This window comes from Octopus bimaculoides, chromosome 11, assembly GCF_046866305.1.
Source record: "Octopus bimaculoides isolate indiv1 chromosome 11, ASM4686630v1, whole genome shotgun sequence".
NCBI classification, from domain to species: domain Eukaryota; kingdom Metazoa; phylum Mollusca; class Cephalopoda; order Octopoda; family Octopodidae; genus Octopus; species Octopus bimaculoides.
The window spans coordinates 10,497,907-10,522,906 of record NC_142938.1 but is presented as its reverse complement, the minus strand read 5'-3'; the positions used below and the strand labels follow the sequence as shown (position 1 = coordinate 10,522,906).

The 25,000-nt window shown below is 39.7% G+C and overlaps 1 protein-coding gene across 1 annotated transcript in view; it reads right to left on the bottom strand.

The window, feature by feature from the left end:
- LOC106870484 (F-box only protein 11) overlaps positions 1–25,000 on the bottom strand; it is a 173,336-nt gene that overhangs the window by 25,632 nt on the left and 122,704 nt on the right. Inside the window, exons 5-12 of the mRNA XM_089359471.1 lie at positions 10,438–10,518; positions 9,503–9,629; positions 7,800–7,906; positions 6,414–6,525; positions 5,501–5,607; positions 2,903–3,040; positions 1,837–2,054; positions 1,115–1,200 (exon numbers count right to left, since the gene is read on the bottom strand). Of these exons, the coding sequence (XP_089215597.1) occupies positions 1,115–1,200; positions 1,837–2,054; positions 2,903–3,040; positions 5,501–5,607; positions 6,414–6,525; positions 7,800–7,906; positions 9,503–9,629; positions 10,438–10,518 (976 nt within the window). The remainder of the gene's footprint in view (positions 1–1,114; positions 1,201–1,836; positions 2,055–2,902; positions 3,041–5,500; positions 5,608–6,413; positions 6,526–7,799; positions 7,907–9,502; positions 9,630–10,437; positions 10,519–25,000) is intronic.

Here is a 25,000-nt window from a genome sequence, read left to right as displayed (position 1 = left end):
AGTTCTTGTTTTGTTCAAGACCTTTGGCAATACACTGTGCTCGAAGAGACCTGTCAAACCAAGCGAGATCATAGTCATGGCCATTGATGGTGTTTCATAAGTGGTAGCCATGATGGTGGCCCCTTAAAAAGTACCCACTACACTCCAACTGCAGAAACGATGCCAAATCAGAAAGGAACCCGGTGCAGCTCCCCAGCTTACCAGTTTTCAGTCAAACCGTTCGACCCATGCCAGCGTGGAAAACGGATGTTAAATGATGATGATGATGATAATGATGAATGCTGAGACCCCACTTCGGTCATGACTGACCATGGGATTGCACCTAGAAAGTTACCCTCCCAGGCACAAGTCCGGGCAAGCTTGTTTTATGGAAGACCAGCAGTCGCCCATGCATACCAGCCTCCCTTCTGCATGCCACCAATGTTATCCAAGGGAAAGGCAAAGGGGTCGATACAACTTGGCACCAGTGATGTCACAACTCATTTCTACAGCTGAGTGAACTGGAGCAATGTGAAATAAAGTGTCTTGCTCATGAATACAACACGCAGCCCAGTCCAGGTATCAAACTCACAACCTCACAATCGTAAGCTCGACGCTCTAACCACTGAGCCATGCGCCTTCACTAATGATGAATATGATACATACATATATATATATATTATTTAGATGGCAAGGGACCAAGACTTCTCATGATTTGCTGTACTTGAGAAGACATGTTGAGCTCAGAATGTATGTTCTTTGTGGCCATGCCTCCATTCTCTCTCCCAACCAAGGGATCTTTGTCTTGCAAGTGCTGGTGCAAGTCTGTAAAGTGGATAGTGTCAGGAAGGGCATCCAGCTGTAGAAACCATGCCAAAACAGACAAATGGGGTCTGGACAGCTCCTGTCAAACTATCCAACCCATGGAAAACAATATGGAAAACAGACATTAAATAAAGATGATGGTGATAATAGTATACATTGTAAACCTCATCTAAGAAAAGCAACAGTAATATTGGGCCTGTTGTCCTAATCCAGCTCTAATTTATGTTTACAATCGATATCACCCACACCTCCACTGCCATCACCCAAACCAACCCCAGCTTTCCTATAATTTCACAAGAAGCTAACTTACCATATATATCATTGTATTCTATTAAACCTCTTCCTTCACCAAATATATACACACCACCCTGGTGGCCATTGAATATTTCATTTTTCCTGAAAATTAGAAAAAAAGAAAAAAAGATAAACTTAATTGACAGTAAACTATTTAGACCAATACAGTTAAAATATTTGCTTTAATGACTGGTCTTAGACATGAGATGAGAGTACGTGATAAAAGTACAAGGAAGATCAGGTTGGCTGTGCTCCCTGTCACATTAGGGCTCATGGGCCCGGTTTCTCGGTTTCAATGGCGTATGTGTTCCCCAGCTGGACCGGACGCCAGTCCATCACAGCGTTACTCATTTTTGCCAGCTGAGTGGATGGAACGATATGAAATGAAGTGTTCTGCTCAAGAACACAACGCGTCGCCCGGTCCAGGAATCAAAACCACAATCTCACGATCATGATGCTGACACCCTAACCACTAAGCCACGTGCCTCCACAGCATTCAAATTACTCTGTCAAATTTAATGTTTAATTAATCACAATGTTTTGATTTAACTACGCATTATCTTTTAACTTCGAGACTTCAATTATTTATTTTTAGAATAACATTGTAGGGTAGGTGAGAGTTGCCAGATCTGGCCAGTTTGATCATAAAACTGGTAGAATGTCAGTGGTAGAATGGCCAGTTTAAATGCTAAAGAATTAAAGAGTTAGATAAAGAATTTGAGTTGATCTTAAACTCACCTGATGGAAGGATCACTGTTTGACGTTATCCACACACCAGCAAAATTGTTGGAATGAATACGATTCTCTATAAACTGGCCGCGACCATTTTCATGAACATAGATACCACCAGTTTGGCCATGATGTATTTCACACCGCATAACAGTCGGGTTGGCACCGGCCTTCACCTCAAAGCCAGCAATACGGTTATTGTGAATATCATTACTTTCAAAAAATCCCTACAAAACACAAATGAATTTCGCATGTAAAAGACAAGAAAAACAAGATCCCCTCCTTCAATGCCCCCTCCCCTCTCAAAGTTACTTGGTGACGCTGCCAGTGCAGGTGCCACTTAAAAAGCATCCAGTCCACACTGTAGAGTGGTTGGCATTTGGAGGGACATCCAGCTGTAAAAACCATGCCAAAACTGACCTCGCCTGTGCTGGTGCCACGTAAAAAGCACTCAGACCACTTTTCCGGGTGGTTGGTGTTAGGAGAGGCATCCAGCCATAAAAAACCTTGCCAAAACAGACTCAGAAGTATGATGCAGGCTTCATGTGGCCAGCTTCTGATAAACTGTCCAACCCATGGAAGGAGGATGTTAAACAATGATGATGATGATTTTGCGACAAGATCAACAAATGTTTCTACACTGAAGCAGACCAAGTCATTTTTATGAGATACAAACAGAATGTAAAAGAAGTTGCTATTTAAAAATACCATAAAAGATTATCTGAATATTCTTTCACTCTTATTTGTTTCAGTTACTGGATTGCAGTTATGATGGGTCACTGCCAGAACCAGATTAAGACCCATATAGCACTTAAAAGAATTTGGTGCCCTCATATAATATGTAATTCAAAATATGAACAGCAATAAACCATAAAATGAATTTTTATTTTTCAAACAATCTTCCCAACAGGAAAAATAGAAAATAATATTCATATTTGTATATTCCATTCTATTTATTTCTACACTTGTGTCTTGCAGTGTGTGGAAAAGATAAAAGAAAAAGGGTTTATCAAAATAAAAACAACAACAGCAGCAGCAGCATAAACAACAACAACAACAACAAAGTGTGACTTACTAATCCATTGTCAAATGTGAATATGCCGACATCTCTGCCATGATGTATGTGATTCCGTCGCATCACAGGATTAGCATGATTCTTTACCCAGATCCCTGCCAAAGCATTCCCACAGATTTCATTGTCTTCATATGTACCCTGTGAGATGAAGAAACAGAGAACAAAGGTGTAATGAAGGTCAATAGAGGTAAGGGGGGGATCAGAAACGTGGCGAACAGCAACAGGGAGTACAGAGAGGAGGGCCCATTAGGGACACGGGGAAAATATAGATGGTAGTGAAGGTCGACAAGGGTTGATAAAATAAGTACCAGTTGAGCACTGGGTGGGGGGGGGGATGTAATCGATTGTCTCCCTCTCCCAAAATTTCATGTCTTGTGCCTATGGCAGAAAGGATTATTATTATTGTTACTATTATTATTATTATTATTATTATTAGTCAAGACGAAGAGCGCGATTCGATTGTATAAATGTTTTATTCGTTGAACGATATCTCGACATTACGTCTGTCTTTGTCAAGTTCAAAACTAAAGGCGATTGTTTTGAACTTGACAAAGACAGACGTAATGTCGAAATATCGTTCAACGAATAAAACATTTATACAATCGAATCGCGCTCTTCATCTTGACTATTTACCTTCGTGAAGAGTTACGTCAATCCTTTAAAAAATATTATTATTATTATTATTATTAAGGAAGCAATCTGGCAGAATAGTTAGCGCGCTGGACGAAGTGCTTAGCGGTATTTCGCCCGTCGCTTATGTTCTGGGTTCAAATTCCGCCGAGTTCTTTCACCCTTTCGGGGCTGATAAAATCATAACCAGTTGAACACTGGGATCGATATAATCGACTCTCATCCTCTCCCTCAAAACTGGAACCCTTGTGGCAAAATTTGAAACCATTATTATTATGGTTAACACCAGAAGGAAAACTATTACTAATTATCCAGAATGGAAAGAAAGAGTTATTCCCCTTAAATGAACCGTGTTTTCTGTAAGTTATTTCCCTTGTTAATGACGGCTTTTTAAATCGACTGTGTAAAAATATGATTTTCTGACATTTACCGTTTGCTCAAAGACGACACAAACATAGATTGATTAAATGATGGGGGTGAAATTAATCTACGATAATAATTTCTTCTGACAAGAAAAAAGGGAAATTTTTCAAGGTAATAGGTATAGGTAGTTGAATCAAGACTACCAGAAATTTAACTTAACACCAGAAGTAGACACCAGCTGGATTCGAACTTTAAACTAAAAATCTTCAACTACAGCATTCGGAATTATCAGTCAGTTCAACCACCTTTAAAGATAGTATTTAGACAGACATTTGTTGATACATTTTTTCCTATATTAGCACATTATAGCATTGGTGAAGTCGTGGAAAAAGAATTCCTAGTTTAATCTGTACTTAGAGTTACTGAGAAATTAAAAGGGAATCCTACACTCATTTTGGTTTATCTGTTGTTCAATTCTAGGTCAGACCTGATCGAGTAGACCTAGGGTCAGAAGCGATACGGCTATGGTCATCTTTTCTTTTATCTAAACATGGTAACATCACATCTAGGACTACTTTACTTCAAATATTCTTCGTTTTAAGAGAACATGATGTTATCAGAGAGAGAGAATAGGTGCTGCTATTTCTAGCAGGTTCAACGACCGTATAGAGACTTTCTGGTTGACTGGTGTGTTTGTATTTACACACACACACACACACACACACAAAATAAGAGAGAGTGGGGAGGAAACATGCCCATGTTGTTTTCTCTCTCTTACTGACAGCCTTTCTCAGACTGCACAGACCCCTAAGGGATCATGCATCTGAGGGGATTTAATGGGATTACTAAAAAGAAAAAGCTGCAACTTGAACAATAAATTTATTGTACGGCAAGCACATCCATTTCCACTTGATATATATATATATATATATATACATTGAATACATACAAGAAATATAAATATTATTAAAAATAATATTACTATCCAGCAAGAATAAAGCACCATAAAAGGTAGGATTATAAATATACTAAGCTGATGTACACAAAGTACAATCATTGCTAGAAATAGCAGCCAGTAAGCTATCTGCGCGATATAGAGCTTCACTGAAGGTTTACAGGCAAAGATGCGTGCAGGCAGTGAATATATATTCAGTATAACCAACTGAGACAGTATTAATTTAAAATAGCCATCTGTGTATCATATTTAAGGTATACATACTGTCAATAGGCCAATTACTACAGTATTTATCCTGGAATAATATTTCTTATGAACATGCTATGTTAAAAAAATATATATCAGAGGAAGAGAAAATTCATTTCAGCAATAGCCTACAAGAACACCAGATGCATTTTAGCCTTTTTGGATCTTTTCAATAGTGCATACTTGCAGCCAGTCACACACTCAAGCAAGAATTTACACAGCCATTTCAACGTCAGGTTTCCAAATTTCATTTTAACAATCTCCATAAGCCATGGTCAATATCAGCTTTCAGGTTTCAAATCTAGACCAGCAAATTTCAGAAGCTTTGTGATTTGTGGTGATGAGGACCAGCAGGGGGTATATATTTACCTGTACATAATCAAGGTGAAAGATTTTATTCTTACCTGTGCATGATCAGTGACATACAAGCCAACATTCTCGCAGTCTTTGATAATGCAATGCTTGAGGTGGGGGTCGGCCCCCATACCCGACACACAAACAGCAGCACCAACTAAGGAAAGAGATCAAGAAAGAAGCACCAAATTAAACACATTGTCAGCAAGAACTCACCAAAGAATCAAAGCTAAACTTTTTAGGTCATGACCTCTTAAAAAAAAGGAAAATCAACAAGCTTCAATTAATATCTAAATGTCTGAGATGAATGTTAATTAGTTAATGAGTTTTCATTAAATGAACCCCATCTCTTCACATTAAACGTAGTTTATATTTAAAAGGCCTTCTTTAGTCATGAATGGCCATGGGATTGCACCTAGAAAGTTCCCCTCTGAGGCACATACATATATATATACATATACCCCACATTGGTTCTGCAGGAATATAAATAAAACATAAAAAACAGACAGTGTTGGAACTCTTTTAAACAAAATAATATATTCCTCTATACACAATCATACAAACCCCCCCCCCTTTTTTGTATTTATTTTTACTCGCATATATACATATATATATATATATATATATATATACACACATATATACACATATACATATGTATATATACACACACACACACACACACATACATACATACACACATACACAATCACAGGTAAACACAAAAATGAAAAACAAGGTGGAAAAACTAGTATTCAAATATCAAAGGAAGAGTAATATACTATTTGATGAAAAGTGTGTGTGTGTGTGTGCACGTATTCCAAAAAACACTGAAGAACACTTGTACAATTAAATTGCATTAAAAAATAAAGCAATGAATTTAAAAAGTAAAAGGAAAAAAGAAATGGATCAAATAGAGAAGGGAAAGAAAAAGATGATGAAAAAGTCTGTCTCTCTACCTACCCACCGAGGTACTCTTGATGCGACAATGGTCAATAGTAGGTGAACAGTTGTCTTGGACTTCAAGAGCATAATGTTTATGATGAGGGACAGATGAGCTGCTATCAGGTGAAAACTAATTAAAGAGAAAAATAAAAGGCAAAATATAATTTACCTTAATGAAATACTGATTTTAAAATAATTATATATATATATCAAAAACAAGAAATGAAGAACATTTTAACAATTACTCCTTATGGTCAAGCATTTGACCAATCTAATTAGTATCAAACACGATGTTATCTTTTAGTTCCATGTGGAATGAAATTCTTGATTTGCACACCTGTCTTGAGTCTGAGAGGAATGCTGGTAATGTACCAATGGAAAGCAGCATCCACAGAGTGCAATCCATATTGTGTATGTAAAACATAGGTGTTCTGTAAAGAGACTTGATATGAGGATATAGAGTAAAAAATAATTTGGAAAAGTATTATTATATCAAAAAAAAAACATCGTTATTTGCTCCATGTACAGCAAGATCTGAAACAAATATATGCATATTTATTCTTGACCTTTAGCATGCTTAGACACATCATGGCGCCATATGAGTTCTCTCCCCCTGTAGCTGCAGGTACATTGTGTTACATTGTTGTTGTTGGCACTCCGTCACTTACGACGTCGAGGGTTCCAGTTGATCCGATCAACGGAACAGCTTGCTCATGAAATTAACGTGCATGTGGCTGAGCACTCCACAGACACGTGTACCCTTAACGTAGTTCTCGGGGATATTCAGCGTGACACAGAGTGTGACAAGGCTGACCCTTTGAATTACAGGCACAACAGAAACAGGAAGTAAGAGTGAGAGAAAGTTGTGGTGAAAAAGTACAGCAGGGTTCACCACCATCCCCTGCCGGAGCCTCGTGGAACTTTAGGTGTTTTTGCTCAATAAACACTCACAACGCCTGGTCTGGGAATCAAAACCGCAATCCTATAAGCGCGAGTCCGCTGCCCTAACCAATGAGCCATTGCGCCTCCACTGTGTGTCACATTAAGTGGGGAGAAAACTCATACAGCAACATGATGGGACTACAGAATGCAAAAGGTCAATACATCTAGGTAGATTCAGATGCAAAATATATTAGTTGCTGCAGTGTGCATCATAGGAGAATATCTTCTTTTTTATGTCATCAGTGTGTGAAACACACTTGACTCATTGGCAGAAAGGATTCAGGGACACCAGTGTTTCAACATATTGTGTCTCCACAGTCACAAAATAAAAAAAAAAAAAGAAGTGATTCGGCTGTTATGGGAAATTATGTTCAGTTGTTAAAGAAAAGAAGTTTAGAAACAAAACAAAACAAAAGGGAACCAAATTAGATGAGGGTGCCACACCATAGAAGACAGACTTACTTTTATCGTGATGTAACCAATGTATGCTTGTTTTGCTCCTTCAGAAAATACTACTGTTGATTTAGCTTCACGTTCAATAATGACATGGTCTATCACATTGCCAGGGGCTGAAAGAAAAAAAAAAGAAATAAAACATTTCAGAAACAACATAGGAAGACTTAAAAGACTTAAATATCTTTTTCTACTCTAGGCACAAGGCTCGGAATTTTTAGGGATGGGGCCAGTTGATTAGATGACTCCCAGTATGCAACTGGTACTTTATTTATCGACCCTGAAAGGACGAAAGGCAAAGTTGACCTCGGTGGAATTTGAACTCAGAACATAAAGACAGACAACATACCGCTAAGCATTTCGCCTGGCTTGCTAATGTCTCTGCCAGCTCAGGAAGACGTAAATATCATCACAATTTCAAGGGATCTGAAGCAGGGGTTTTCAAACTTTTTGACTTGCGGACCCCTTTATATTTCAGGCTTTACATTAAGGACCCCCTTATAAACGCTGATGAAATTTATACATAAATATTTGCTTAAAATAACATATTTTTACAGTTATTTATTTAACAGAATTTAACAAAATAGGTTTATTTTCAATTAAAAGATTTCGATTAAAAAACATATATAAAATCAAATTGCCCATAAAAAGTATTTGCTGTCCACGGACCCCCTGTGGTCCGCAGACCACACTTTGAAAACCCCTGATCTAAAGTAATGGCAATCTGTATCAGAAAGAGCATCGTTATCGTCATCATCATCATCATTTGATATCCCTTTTCCCATACTGGCATAAGATGGATGGTTTCACAGGAAACAACAACCAAGCCTGACAACTGCTCTGTGCTACAACGCCAGCTATGGAATGGTATCTACAGTCGGATGCCTTTCCTAAGTCCAACCACTCTACAAAGGGCACTTGAGGCCTTTTGTCTCAGCAGCAGCAGCAGTGAGCTCACCAAGTACTGAAGAGGCAGAGTGCTCCTCGGAGTGATAACACTGAATAAACTGCAATAACACTGAACTAAGATGTTTATACAGATTTCTTCCTTTCCTGGGGTGTGTATACATTTCTTGGGTGGACTCTGTATATATACATTATATATATATATCATCATTGTTTAACGTCCGCTTTCCATGCTAGCATGGGTTGGACGATTTGACTGAGGACTGGTGAAACCGGATGGCCGCACCAGGCTCCAATCTGATTTGGCAGAGTTTCTACAGCTGGATGACCTTCCTAACGCCAACCACTCAGAGAGTGTAGTGGGTGCTTTTACGTGTCGCCTGCACGAAGGCCAGTCAGGCGGTACTGGCAACGGCCACGCTCGAAATGGTGTATTTTATGTGCTACCCGCACAAGAGCCAGTCCAGAGGCACTGGCAACGATCTCGCTAGAAAGTCCTTACACATGCCACGGGCACAAGTGCCAGGAAGGCGATGCTGGGCAGACAGACACACACACACACATATATATACACACAAACATATACATACACACACATACAAACATATATACACACGCACACACACACACACACACACATATAACAGAGTGGATGATAATAAATGGTAATATAACCGACCAGAACTAACAGAAGGTGGTACCTCAGCATCACCAACAATCCAGTGACTGAGGCCAGTAAAATATCCAAAGACACAACAACAAAGTTTTTAAAGTTAGATGACATTAAACAGAGATTCGATACGTACCTGCACCAATCACAGATATGTTACTATCGACTGCTAAATATTCCCCTTCGTATACACCAGAATGGACAAATATTAATGGCTTACTGCTGTCAACATAAGAAAAAGCTTTCTCCACTGTATCCACACACTGAGGAAGTAAGAAAAGGTTTGATAATTAGTAATGAGTAGTAATTATTTATTAGTAAAGGGATATACATGAACCACAAAAAAAAAAGCAATATTTAAATAATAATATTTTACTTAATCTGATATGAAAATATTATAAACTCTACAGAAATGGAAGTGTCTTTAAGATGCATGCAGAGCGTGTGTATATTCAATTTGCATTGGAGCATTACTGACTTGTGGAGTTATGTCTGCCTTCCTTCGAACAGGATGGCAAACAGTTTTTCTTTTGTCAGATGGCTATGGCAAAAGATGTTGTGTGGTGGACGACATCGAATGAACAGAGGAGACACCAACCCCACCTTTGACCAAGTTTTCATCAATATATTTTTTCAGTAATTTTTCTTCACTAGGGTGTTAGGGTTAGGGTTGTAGAGTTAGGGTTAGGGTTAGTTTTAGAGTTTGGGTTAGGGTTAGGGCTACGGTTACGGTTATGGTTTTAGGGTTTGGGTTAGGGAATCCCGTCCCTAACCGTAACCCCTAACCCCAACCCTAACACCCTTGTGAAGATTGTGCGGGTGTTAATCTGAAAAATGACCAGTTTTTCTATCCGCCACTTGAAAAAGTGACAGTGAACAAGGAGTATATTAGCACAATGTAATGTATACGTACTTCATTGACCATAGCTTTTTGATGATTATTATTATTCTTACTATTAATATTATTATTATTATATTTGAGAGATTTTTTTTTAATATAAAGAAACAAGATTGCAATATAGCCTATATATATATATATATATATATACACACACACACACACACACTGACCGTTATACTTCTCCCCTTCAGACGTTTCCTTTTCGGATTATAAAAATTCTGATATCCGGGACGAACGTGAATTCCATGATACTACAAAGAAAGAGATGAAAAAACGTAATCAAGATTTTAAGACATTGACAAAGGAGCAACAACAACAAAAAGAAGAAAAAGAAATTAAATGCTCAAGGGACGTAATCTTTGTGAGTAGTGAAATTATCTCCCCTGCATTAGTTCTGCTTACAATATATTCCTGTAATTCTCAAGAGGTGACTCGCACGCGTTGAGATATGATGGCTCAGCCATCTCTCCCCAGTTCTTATATTAATCATTGAATCCAGAAATACAACAACACGAGGGATAACGGTAACAACAGAACATAGTTTATTCTAGGTTGGTGTAGAGCCGTTTCATTCCTGGGTGAATAGGCATGCCGCTAGAATACCAAAGCTTCGACCACACGTCGGGGTTAGGGTTACGTGGAATATTGAGGAATTCCACATAATTTTTTTTTAAATATATATTTCAAATGGACTGTGCCCATTATTCATAAAACTAAATCATACTGATTCTTCATTAAGGGTACAAATGTCAGTAAAATACGCACACTAAAATACAGAGGCTGACAACTGGGAAAGTGAAAGGTGACGAAAGGCCACCGCATAGACACAAACTCGTTATTATATTAAATTAAGCAATGGAATCCAGTCAGTGATGAGGTTGTAGTTAAAACGACGAGAATTTCGACACCAAATAATATATGTTGAAGTGAAGTTAACAATCATTTTGTGCTTTTCAACGGTTAATATATAACTTTTATGCTTTTCAGATCAAATCGCCTGACAAGTATAGCTCCGAAATAGGATCTTTTTTAAAACGGGGGCCACATTTTTCATTAACGAAACACTTTGAAACTTGGAACACTGGTAGAATGTGTCATATAAAACATCTTTTTCTCTTAGTCTTCTTAAAAAAAAAAGAAATCCATAAATTATTCCATGTTAAAGTTGTCGTATTTCTGTAATTTCAACCAATCACTGACGTCCATTCAGCCGATATACATTAAGCGCCGACCGTTTTAAAAAAGATCCCCGAAATATATCATATTATTGTGTAAGTTTCTCGCGAGGAAGGCACCTGTCAGACGAAGTATCGTCGAAAAATATTTTTCTATAAATATTTATAAGGCACCCAACCGTAAAAAAAATATAGCAAAGGATAGAGAGAGAGAAACGATATATTTTTACAAGCTGGCTAGGTTTACCTAGTTGTACAATCTATGCATGGAAAAATGGACATAATATAATATTTTATGATGTTTATAATACGATACATAACTTTTACAAGCAAAAAAGCTGACAGTGACTTCGAAGTTTAATAAACATATATTATATAACTTGACATAAATCAACGAGAGAACCACTTCGTTATTTCATTATTGTAGTGCTGAAAGTGATTCAATCGCATGCTAGTGTGTGTGTGTTGTGTGTTGGCACTCCGTCGCTTACGACGTCGAGGGTTCCAGTTGATCTGATCAACGGAACAACCTGCTCGTGAAATTAACGTGCAAGTGGCTGAGCACTCCACAGACACGTGTACCCTTAACGTAGTTCTTCGGGAGATATTCAGCATGACACAGTGTGACATGGCTGACCTTTTGAATTACAGGCACAACAGAAACAGGAAGCAAGAGTGAGAGAAAGTTGTGGTGGAAGAGCACAGCAGGGTTCGCCACCATCCCCTGCTGGAGCCTCGTGGAGCTTTAGGTGTTTTCGCTCAATAAACACTCACAACGCCCGGTCTGGGAATCGAAACCGCGAGTCCGCTTCCCTAACCACTGGGCCATGGCGCCTCCCGCATGCTAGTATATACCTAATAAATTACAGTCAGAAACTCCTAACCATCTAAAACAAACCAGACCAACTTAAAACGCAAGAACATCGATCACTGACTCTTTCGACTGATCTGTTCAGGTTTAAACCTCCCTACACTCACACATTATCAATAGTGTCGCTGTTCTCGCTGCCACGCGCACGGCTGAACGCACCCATCCATATCTGTGAGGTAGTGAGTTCGATTCCCTGGACAAGGCATTTTATTTCACGTTGCTCCAGTTCACTCAGCTGTAGAAATGAGTTGTGACATCACAGGTGCCAAGTTGTATCGGCCTTTGCCTTTCCCTTGGATAACATTGGTGGCAAAGAGAAGGGAGGATGGTATGCATGGACGACAGCTGGTCTTCCATAAAACAACCTTGCCCAGACTTGTGCCTGGGAGGGTAACTTTCTAGATGCAATCCCATGGTCAGTCATGACCGAAGGAGGTCTTTACTACACACACACACACACACACACACATATATATATATATCCTTGGTCTATAACATTTGGTCTTATCTACAGCATGAATATATAAATAGTCTGGGTCAGATAATATATGTGTTTCTGATAGCATTAAAGTCAGATAGAGAGAGACTGAGAAGGAGAAAGGGAGATATCCACCATATCGCCATCCTTCTACCATCTATGTTTGAAATCATGGTATTTTTTCTGTAGACAGATTTACAAGTTCTTTCTGGATGTCACAATCGCAAAAATCGTTTCCAAACAAATCTCATATGTCCTTATATAGAATTAATAGATTCCCATGCTATATGGCGCATTATGCAATTCCTCCTGCCCACACACACACGCTTATTGTATTGTTGAATCTGGACAACCAGACAATTTGTTCTGGACAGTGACTGATTTAATAAACAGAGTAAATGAAGGAAGGCTGGTTTGGCCAGCAGGGAATCTCAAGCCATGTGATATAACGAATAGCTACTTGTGGCAGCGGAAGTAGTACTCCAAACTTACACATGGATAAGCTACAAAATAAAAATAATAATAATAATAATAATTATTAATTCTGGTTTTATTGGCCACAAGGGCTAATATAAATCAAAAACATGTAAGGACAAAGACGGGAAGAAGGTCACAAAGGGTTTTGTCCGAAAAGAAGAAAACGTTCGTGTAAGCAGAGGAAAAACAGAGAAAGATATAACAAATAAAACTCCCAATAGGGGGAGGCACTTCAAAAGGTTACACGTGGAAAAACCCCAAAAAGCCACAGGAGCCTGGTCAGAAAAATAAGAAAGGGGTATAGAGCCCTTTCTCCTTTTACATTACCCTTTTCTACAGGTGTATAATAACATTTAGAATATATATCACTGAAAGTGATGGAGATCCAGCTTATAAATACCACACATACACACACAATATCTAGCTTTCATTCTCTCAATCTAATCCATACATACACACACCGATCTACCTGCCCGTCCGTCCGTCCGTCTGTCTGTTTATCTATCTACCTGTCTGTCTAATATATAGACACAAACACACACACACATCTATATAACAACCTGTCATACACACACACACACACACACAACATGCTGTATATTTATTGTAGGGCGGCTGCTTCAACTCATGACTTCCTTTGCAAGTGTCTCCTCTCTCTGACCCCGCACACACACACACACACACACACACACACACACACACACACACACACACACACACACACCATGCTTTATCGTGATCTAACACAATCTCAAATTTGTCTTCCATCTGGCCGAAAACAAACATCAAATGACAAAAAAGATAAAAACAGCTTTTTGCCGCAGAGATTACAAACACTACACCACGTGCTTGTAATGCAAACACTGACTCATACCGTGTCGCCTATATCACACACATACACACACACACACACACACACACCAGCCATACATATCTACCTGGTTCAATGAGATATTATGACAATCAGCACTAAAACATCTGGATTTCAAACTGGATGCAAAACATCCTTGATTTCCATATTGTACAAGCTAATAATCAGGTATTGTATGGATGAAGCAATGCTATAGTTAGTTGCTTGGTCGTCCGAGATATTAGTTTGTGCTGTTTTAAAGTGGAGGACGCGTTGTTGAAGTCGAGAACGGTCTTGTCTATTAACGGTGCAATAAATAAACAGCAACCGGAGATTGACGAGAAGAGAAACAGATTTTCACATGTATAAACGTGAAGTAAATAATCATTCGCTGGAAGGTGAGAAAGCAGGAAACTCAGGTGTTTGTGTGTGGAGAGACAGAGAGGGAGAGAGGGTAGAGGGTGAGACAGAGAAGGAAAGAAACAAAGAGACAGAACAGACTGACAGGTAGACTGGCAGAAAGAGACAGACAGACGGACGGACAGGCAGTGAAAGACAGACAAGCAGGTAGGCAGGTAGAGACAGACAAGCAGGCAGGCAGACAGGCAGTCAGAAACAAAAACATTTTCCTTGTATGCAGCAAAAAAAAAAAAAATAAATAATCCACCAGTTTCAATTTTAATTAACAATAAATTTAATTTAATCACAAATGAGAAACGAAACAATAGCACATCAGGAAAATGTCTGACCATGAGTGAGTTTCTTGGAAGAAATTTCCTGTTACATCTATTTCTCAAATAAGTTCCTGCCAACATATTTAATGGACAGAGGTCTTGAGAAAACCAATATCATTTTAAACGCCCACTTTTCCATACTCGTAGATAATGGAGGCAGATTTGCCATGGATGGATACCCTTCCTGTGGCCAGCTTTCATATTTCTCCATGGCCAGATATGTCTTCAAAGAATATTGGAAATGAATTAACGTCCGCTTTCCATGCTGGCATGGGTTGGACAGTCTGACATGGAGCTGGCTAGCAGAGAGCTGTCCACGCTCCAACTGTCTGTTGTGGCATGGTTTCTACGGCTGGATGCCATTCCCAATGCCAACCTCTTTTAACAGTGTCTGTTGGGTGCACTCTGGGGCGTCAGTGATGTTGGTCTGTGACCTGAGGCAAGACACACAACTCTACTTAGACTAATGATATAAGAAAGAAAACTTCAGTCTGACTACACCAGGGGTTTTCAAACTGTGGTCTGCGGACCACAGGGTTCCGCAAGGACAAGACAGGGGGTCCGTAGACAGCAAATACTTTTTATGGGCAATTTGATTTTATATATGTTTTTTAATTGACAATAAACCTATTTGTTAAATACTGTTAAATAAATAAATGTAAAAATATATGTTATTTTAAGCAAATATTTATGTATAAATTTCATAAGCGTTTATAAGGTCCCTAAAGTAAAGCCTGAATTACAAAGGGGTCCGCAAGTCAAAAAGTTTGAAAACCCCTGGACTACACAATCGTTAAGTCATGATCCAACAGACCTATGATGAAAGAAGTGTGTGTGTGTGTGTGTGTGTGTGTACCATCATCATCATTTAAACATTGATTTTCCCCATGCTGGCATAGGCTGGATGGTCTAACAGGAACCAATGAGTTAGAGGCTGCGCCAAGCTCCAATGTCTGCATTGGCATGTTTCTTACACTTGGATATGCCCTTCCTTAATACCAACCGCTTTACAGAGTGTACTGGCTGCTCTTCTTCAGGCACAGCACTTGTGAGGTCAGCAAGACAAGACCCCCCCCCCCTCAACTGAGTGCAATGTGTATGTATATATGTGTGTATATGTGAGTGTGTATGTTTATCAATAATTATATAAACTCACAGGCCTTCAATCTCGCACAAAATTCTCAAGCCTTGAGTCATTCTGTTACTTCTGCTAAATATTAATAAATATATATATATATATATATACATAGGTGCAGGCGTGGCTGTGTGGTAAGATGCTTGCTTCTCAACCACATGGTTCCAGGTTCAGTCCCACTGCATGGCACCGTGGACAAGTGTCTTCTATAGCTTCGGGCTGACCAAAGCCTTGTGAGTGGATTTGGTAGACGGAAACTGAAAGAAGCCTGTCATATGTGTGTGTGTGTGTGTGTGTCTATGTTTGTTCCCCCACCATCGCTTGACAACTGATGTTTGTGTGTTTTTACGTCCCCATAACTCAGCGGTTCAGCAAAAGGGACCGATAGAATAAGTACTAGGCTTACAAAGAATAAGTCCTGGGGTCGATTTGTTCAACTAAAGGCAGTGCTCCAGCATGGCCACAGTCAACTGACTGAAACAAGAGTAAAAATAGTACCCCCTCCACACACACACACACACACATTAATGTTTGTTTGTAAGTCAAGTGCTATATAAAAACAATTTAACATTAAACTGAAAGATTGCTCAATACTCTTTAGCAGAGTGTATGTTTATTAAACTTTCACAAGTAAAAGGTTGGCAAAGACATCCAAGTTTCAGCTTTCTCGGCTTCATCAGACTGTGCTATACTAGGGTTCTTCATGGCTTTATATAGTCTTTGGCAAGTTGTTGCTCTTTCAGATTAGGTGGAGTAATGATAATTAAGTATGGTGTACCTTCCATATGTGTAACATATATACATACGTACGTACGTACATACATACATACATATTCCAACTGTAAATTTCCATTAAAAAATTAACTTCGTGGGCACTCGTCCAAAGAAATATCTTCAAAAAATTGGAGCATTAAACCACTGCAAAATTAAATTGTCTCTGGCTGAAATAATTTGGTTTTGTTTTTCATCTTTTTCTCTTTGTTTTTGTTTTTTTCCCTTTGCACTTTATTTATTTTCATGCAAAACATGGAGAAGAGGCATTTGTAAATGCTGTTGTATGGAAATGAGTTCTGAATGACAAAAGCTCGAAAAACCATAGTTCTCTACGTGATCATCATGCAAAGAGTTGCCAAATCTCCCTCAAATCACTGACAAGGCAATTTGTCTGCTCAAGGCCTTGTCCAAAACGTCACAACACAGTAACATGTTGTAGGATTGAACCTGAAGCCACGATGCTTCAATCCAACTTCGAGTTCAATCCAGCTTCTTCACCACAACGCCTGTTTCCGAGATTGTGTACAAAGTAGCAAACCAAAAAAATAAAAACAACTATACAACCCTCCCCAAAAAACAACAACTAAAGAAAAACCTAATAAAAAGTACATATATTTACCACTTGGAAGTTTTTAATAATCATTGCTGAACAAATAAAACTATTTGGTTAATGATTTTTCTACCAAGATACCGAGATATGCAACATAATGATTATTTGAACAATTGGTCAACACCAGTACTAATATAATAGAGCAATAAATTCATAATGCCTCAAACGCATTTTTTTCATAAAAAAACTAAGCAAAAGAAAGAAAAAGAAAAAAAAAATACTGATTATATTTTCCCTCTCTATTTATTGCACACATTTCAAGACTGTTTGTACATTGATTTAGAAAACACAGTTAGTTTCCTTTCGCAGATGGTTTAGCTAAAGAAACTGGAGCATGTTGTGAAGGTGAACAAACTGCTAGAATTTGTGTTTTTCTCTTAATGGAAACAGCGGGGAAATGAAAATGTCTAAAAGATTGTAACCAATGTTTATGGGACCAATGATGACACACCATTTTATTATAGTTTCAATAACGCAGAGGCTGTCATTTTTTTTTTAAGTGTTCATTATGTTCTTCCAAATAGCTATATTCAAAATCTTCACAAGACACACACACACATACACACACACAGAGGGTCATGATTAAGAAGTTTGCTTGGCAACCACATGCTTTTAGGTTGAGTCCCACTGTGCAGCACCTTCAGCAAGTTTCTTCTACCATAGCCCCAGGCTGGCCTGTACCTTGCGAGTGAATTTGGAAGAAAGACTGCAAGGATGCCTGTCGTGTATACATGTGTGTGTGTGTATGCGTGTGTGTGTGTGTGTGTGTGTGTGTGTGGTAAGAAGCTTGCTTCTCAGCCACATGGGTTCGGATTCAGTCCTGCTGTGTGACACCTTGAACAAGTGTCTTCTACTAATGCCTTGGGCTGACCAAAGCCTTGTGAGTAGATTTGGCAGATGGAAACTGAAAGAATCCCATCGTATGTGTGTGTGTGTGTGATTATTTCTGTGTTAGTCCCCCATACACACACACACACACACAAAACTTCAGCAGTTTTCATCTAATATTTTTCTCACAAAACAGTGGCCAGCTCAAGGGTATGGTAGAAAACGCTTGGCCAAGATGCCATGCGATGGGATTGAACCCAAGAGCATGTGATTGCGAAGCAAACTTCTTAACCGCGCAGCTATGCATGTGTCTCTTGAGCCAATATAATCAGGGATATTTTTCTTTGATTTTTTTTTTTGTTTTTCAATTTCAGCAGGAATTTTGGCACAAAGACAAAGTCTGCTGCACCAGCACATGCAGCAACACCACTGCCTCGTGCACCTGCTCGTTGCACCATGATAAAATATATTTTAATAATTAAAACAATACTTATGATTAATCTGAACTATAAACATTCAATGATCTCAGATTAATCAAAAACGCCAGCTAACACACACACACACACACACACACACACACACACACACATTGGATACAGTCTCTCTCCACCCTCACTGGTGTCTGTCTGCAACAGCTACCATCAGAGAGGTTCCAAGAAGTAAACTAGTCCGCACACATATTTCATAGCAACTGTGTGCTGTGTGTTAAACATGAAACTGCACAGCAGACTTACAGCTCCAGGGAAGCAGAGGAGAGGGAGGAGGTGGAGGAAGTGGTGGAGGGGGAGGAGGAGAAGGGGGTTGGGTCAATCCAGACGGTGAGGCTAGCAACATGCTGCTGCACCTTGATTAGCTGCACATTGTTGCATGGGGATTTATTAGCTTGACTGCAGGGACTTCCAAAGCGCAAAACCGTAAAAATAACATGAGAGGGTGGGGAAGTAAAAAAGAAAAGAAAAAGAAAATAAGGAAAATTAACATCTTGTATTACCAACACAAAGTTTCTCCCTCTCTCTTTCTCTCTCTTTCATACTGCCACCTTCCCCACTCTCTCTCTCTCTCTCCCCTTTTCATACTGCCGCCTTCCCAACTCTCTCTCTCTTTCTCTCTCTTTCATACTGCCGCCTTCCCAACTCTCTTTCTCTCTCTCTCACTCTTTTACACTGCAGTCTTCCCAACTCTCTCTCTCTCTCTCTTTCTCTCTCTTTCATACTGCCGCCTTCCCAACTCTCTCTCTCTCTCTCACTCTTTTACACTGCCGCCTTCCCAACTCTCTCTCTCTCTCTCTTTCTCTCTCTTTCATACTGCCGCCTTCCCAACTCTCTCTCTCTCTTTCTCACTCTTTCACACTGCCGCCTTCCCAACTCTCTCTCTCTCTCTCTCACTCTTTTACACTGCCGCCTTCCCAACTCTCTCTCTCTCACTCACTCACATTGCTTTGTTTCCTCCTCCTCCACCACTTTCTCTCTTTCTCTGACACACGCACACACACACACACACACAGGTTTTTCCCTTCACATGCGCACACACACACAAGCCTTCTCTCAAACACGCTCCCCCCACCACCACCACCACCACCGCCTCTCTCTTTCTCACATCGGTCTCTGAAAACATAAAGCTGCCATTTAAAAACAACTCCAGTATTCTTGGGAAAAACAAAAGACAAGCAGTCTAAAATATAATGCATGATAAATTTTCATTTGTTATTGCTGTTGTTGTTGTCGTCGTAGCTGTTTTAGCACCGAACCAACTCTGATTGCACAGGTCTTTATGAATATGATCAAAGACCTTCCAGAAAGACAATCCTATATTCCCACCCCCCATCTGCCTAAAAAAAAAAAAAAAAAGGCGCAGGAGTGGCTGTGTAGTAAGTAGCTTGCTTACCAACCACATATTTCCGAGTTCAGTCCCAATGCGTGGCACCTTGGGCAAGTGTCTTCTACTATAGCCTCGGGCCGACCAAAGCCTTGTAAGTGTGTGTCTGTGTTTGTCCCCCTAGCATTGCTTGACAACCGATGCTGGTGTGCTTATGTCACCGTCACCTAGCGGTTCGGCAAAAAGAGCCCGATAGAATAAGTACTAGGCTTACAAAGAATAAGTCTCGGGGTCGATTTGCTCGACTAAAGGCGATGCTCCAGCATGGCCGCAGTCAAATGACTGAAACAAGTAAAAGACTATACCCTAGGACTATGTTTTATGAAACCTCCTTCTATGAACACTTTTGAGTTCACGTAGAGGAAGATTCGACTGCTATTTCTAGCAGATCCAGAATCCACATAGGGACATTCCACGTTGATTTCAAGATTATCATTTTAATCCTGCAGGGTAAATTACAAAAGGAAAAACAAACTTATTTTCATGAAATGAAAAATGATTTATTCTAAAACAGAATGTCTTTAAAAGACTTTTAATTTTTTTAAAAAAGAAATGTTTATTTTGAAAATAAAATAAACATATTTTTAAAAATTCATTTATTCATTTCCTAAACTTACTTAACTAATTTTTCATATTTTAATTTTTTAAATTTTTTTTGATTTTTCAAAAGCGATTTTTGAGCATTTTAATTAAAAAACCCATATATTTTCCCCTGAAGCTATTAATAAAAATATTACTAAACTGTTAAAAAAAAAAAAAATACTCCAATGCCAAAATTAATCAAATCAATTGATTATTTCTGGGCAACAAGAATAGAAAATAGTCTGCATCACTTACTGAATGTTTATATAATCACTTATTGTAACAGTTGAGGTGATGAGAGAGATATGGGGGAGATGGAGGGAGAAAGAGAAAAAGAGAGAAAGAGCAAGTGACAGGGAGAAAGAGAGGTAGTAAGAGAGAAAGGGAATAAGAGAGAGAGAGAGAGAGAAAGAGCAAGTGACAGAGGGAGAGGAAGAGGAAGTAACAGAGAAAGGGGATAAGAGAGGGAGAGTAAGAGAGAGAAGGAGCAAGTGACAGAGAGAGAGAGAGAAAGAAGGAAAGAAAGAAAAAGAGAAGAGATGGAATAAGAGAGGGAGGGGACTGAGAAGAGGAGACAGAAAAGAGAGAGGGAGGGAGAAAGAAAAGCGAGTAAGAGAGGGGAGAGTGGGGAGAGGTAGGAGGGAAAGGTGATAGGGAGTGAAAGAGAGAGAGGGTGTAAAGAGAGAGGGAGTAAGAAAAAGAGGAAGAGTGAAAAGTAGGGGAGAGAAAGAATAAGAAAGAAAGAGGAGAGAAAGAGGAACAGAGAAAGTAAGAGATATTGAGAGAGAGAGAGAGAGAGCCTGTAGTGCTGATGCTCAACCAGCTAGAAATAACAGCCAAATTTCCTTCATATCACATCATACTAACTTTGAATAAAAAAAAAAAGCATATTAAAAAATGTATTCCCAGATACACTGTACCCAAATTTAAAACAAACAGGATGGTCATGGCTGGAATGCTTTTGCTTACAGGTGTGGTCTGTTGGATCCGGGCTGACCAGGAGTTAAAATTATCAAGTCAATATTCCAGCACATCTCGCTCGCTATTATCCATGGCAACCCCTTTTCCGCTTTGTCTGCTGGTGCCAATGAGAAATGCTTCTATATTGTGAGAGGCAAGATTCTCCCGTTACTCTTTACTCTTTTACTTGTTTCAGTCATTTGACTGCAGCCATGCTGGAGCACCGCCTTTAGTCAAGGAAATCGACCCCCAGGACTTATTCTTTGTAAGCCTAGTACTTATTCTATCGATCTCTTTTGCCGAACTGCTAATGTTACGGGGACGTAAACACACCAGCATCGGTTGTCAAGCAATATTGGGGGAGACAAACACAGACACACAAACACACACACATATATATACATATACATCTATATATATACGGCGGGTTTCTTTCAGTTTCCGTCAACCAAATCCACTCACAAGGCTTTGGTCGGCCCGAGGCTATAGTAGAAGCCACTTGCCCAGAACCATGTGGTTGGTAAGCAAGCTACTTACCACACGGCCACTCCTGCACCTATATTCTCTGGATTTGAATTTAAAAAAAGAAAACCAAGAACTTATCCTAATTGCTAGTTTCTCAACTCTACAAAAACTCGCAAATGCACGGAGGTTTCAACAGCCCCTGCTGAATGGGTCACCAGTCCATTGTCAGGGTCAGCTTCCCAGGTACTGCTGAAAGTTACCTATAGCTGATTGGGCTGGACAGGGGTAACATGAAATGAAGTGTTTTACGCAAGAAAACAATACACCACCTGGTCTAGGAATCGAAACCATGACCTCACAGTTGTCAGTGCAACACCCTAACCACTAGGCCACACGCCTTCGCCCACCTGGGCCTCAGGTGCTTTTAATTCAGATGCAAGCATTCAAGTCAGATCTCAAGGCCTACCCCACCACCACCCTGGGTCTAGGGCTAGCCCCCTTCCTTTCTTACTTCCGTTCTTCCCTCCCTCCCTCCATACCAACAATCTCAGGGTGGCCCTAAAATAGGTCACGTGTACTCCTCCCCTTTCCATTCTGATGGAGTCAATGGAAAAAATGAAAGAAAATTCCAGTAGATTTTTTAATCTTTTTTTTTCTAAGAACAAGACTTGATCACATGGAATCTGATCATAAATAGGCCGTTTGAGTAAATACAGAGATTTCAACTTTATAAACATTTCTCCCTTCCTCTCCCTTACCCCCACCTCTCTCTTCCTCTACCTTACCCCAACTTTATCTCTCTCTCTCTCTATCTATCTCTCTCTCTCTCCCCAACTCCTTATTCTATCTCTCTTCCTCTTTTTTACTCCCACCTCTTTTTCTCTATTTCACTCCCACTTCTCTCTCTTACCCAACTCCTTTTTCTCTCTCTTTCCCCCCTTTTGTACCCCACCTCTCTTTATCTCACTCCCACCTCCTCCTCCTCCTATTTTTACCCCCCTTTTCTCTATCTCACTCCCACCTCTCTCTCTTACCCAACTCCTTTTCTGTCTCTCTCCCCCTTTTTTACCCCCATCTCTTTATCTCACTCCTGCCTCTCCCTCTTCCTCTTTTTACCCCCACCTCTCTTTATTTCACTCACACCTCTCTGTCTCCTCCTCTTTCTCGCTCTTACTCCACCCCCACTGCTCTCTCTCTCACCCTTTCTCTACATTATCCACCACTCTTTCTTACTCTGTCCTCTTCCTTACCCCCACCCCTCTCTCACCATTTCTCTCTTTCACCCCCCACCCCCTTACAAGTTATTATTTTCTGGGAGCCAAACATGAAATGCATGCAGAAATAAATCTGGTATTTGTACAGAAGCAAAACAAAACAGAAAAGTGATAACGAGTTCGTTAATCAAAGAAGAGTTATTTCTGACAAATATCTTTCACATGATGATGATGATGATGATGATCCAGTTACCTTCAAACATGTCAACCCATTACCACCCAAGAATACTCTCACCACCCTTCACTCATATTCTCATCAATATTTCATCCACATTCACTCACTACCTCTACACTAACAGTTTCACCGTCCTCTAACCTGCATTCACTGTCCCTTTCACTCACACTCTCACCACATTTTCGCAGTCATAGGATCGCGGGTTTGCGGTCATAGTATCACAGCTTCGATTCCCAGACCGGGCGTTGTGTGTGTTTATTGAGCGAAAACACCTAAAAAAAGCTCCATGAGGCTCCTGCAGGGGATGGTGGCGAACCCTGCTGTACTCTTCCACCACAACTTTCTCTCACTCTTACTTCCTGTTTCTGTTGTGCCTGTAATTCAAAGGGTCAGCCTTGTCACACTCTGTGTCACGTTGAATATCCCCGAGAACTACGTTAGGGGTACACATGTCTGTGGAGTGCTCAGCCACTTGCACGTTAATTTCACAAGCAGGCTGTTTCGTTGATTGGATCGACTGGAACCCTCGACGTCGTAAGCGACGGAGTGCCAATAACAACATTATTAGAGACTGTATAAAAAAAAACTTGAAATATTTTATGCATTGTGGAAGCATAACCAATTTATTGCAGACAAATTTTAACAACGAAATCTTATATGGACCTCCAAGGGCCACGAGGACCCTGGTTGAGAATCACTGAAATCTTTTCATCAACATTCTCACTTCCTTTTCACCAGCTTTTCTCTAGTTGCACACATTTCACCAGCCTTTCTCTATTTGCTCACATTTCACCATCCTTTCTCTAGTTGCACACATTCACCACCCTTTCTCTAGTTGCACACATTTCACCACCCTTTCTCTAGTTGCACACATTTCACCATCCTTTCTCTAGTTGCACACATTTCACCATCCTTTCTCTAGTTGCACACATTTCACCAACCTTTCTCTATTTGCACACATTTCACCATCCTTTCTCTAGTTGCACACATTTCACCATCCTTTCTCTAGTTGCACACATTTCACCATCCTTTCTCTAGTTGCACACATTTCACCACCCTTTCTCTAGTTGCACACATTTCACCATCCTTTCTCTACTTGCACACATTTCACCATCCTTTCTCTAGTTGCACACATTTCACCAACCTTTCTCTATTTGCACACATTTCACCATCCTTTCTCTAGTTGCACACATTTCACCATCCTTTCTCTAGTTGCACACATTTCACCAACCTTTCTCTAGTTGCACACATTTCACCATCCTTTCTCTAGTTGCGCACATTTCACCAGCCTTTCTCTAGTTGCACACATTTCACCAGCCTTTCTCTAGTTGCACACATTTCACCATCCTTTCTCTAGTTGCACACATTTCACCATCCTTTCTCTAGTTGCACACATTTCACCATCCTTTCTCTAGTTGCACACATTTCACCATCCTTTCTCTAGTTGCACACATTTCACCATCCTTTCTC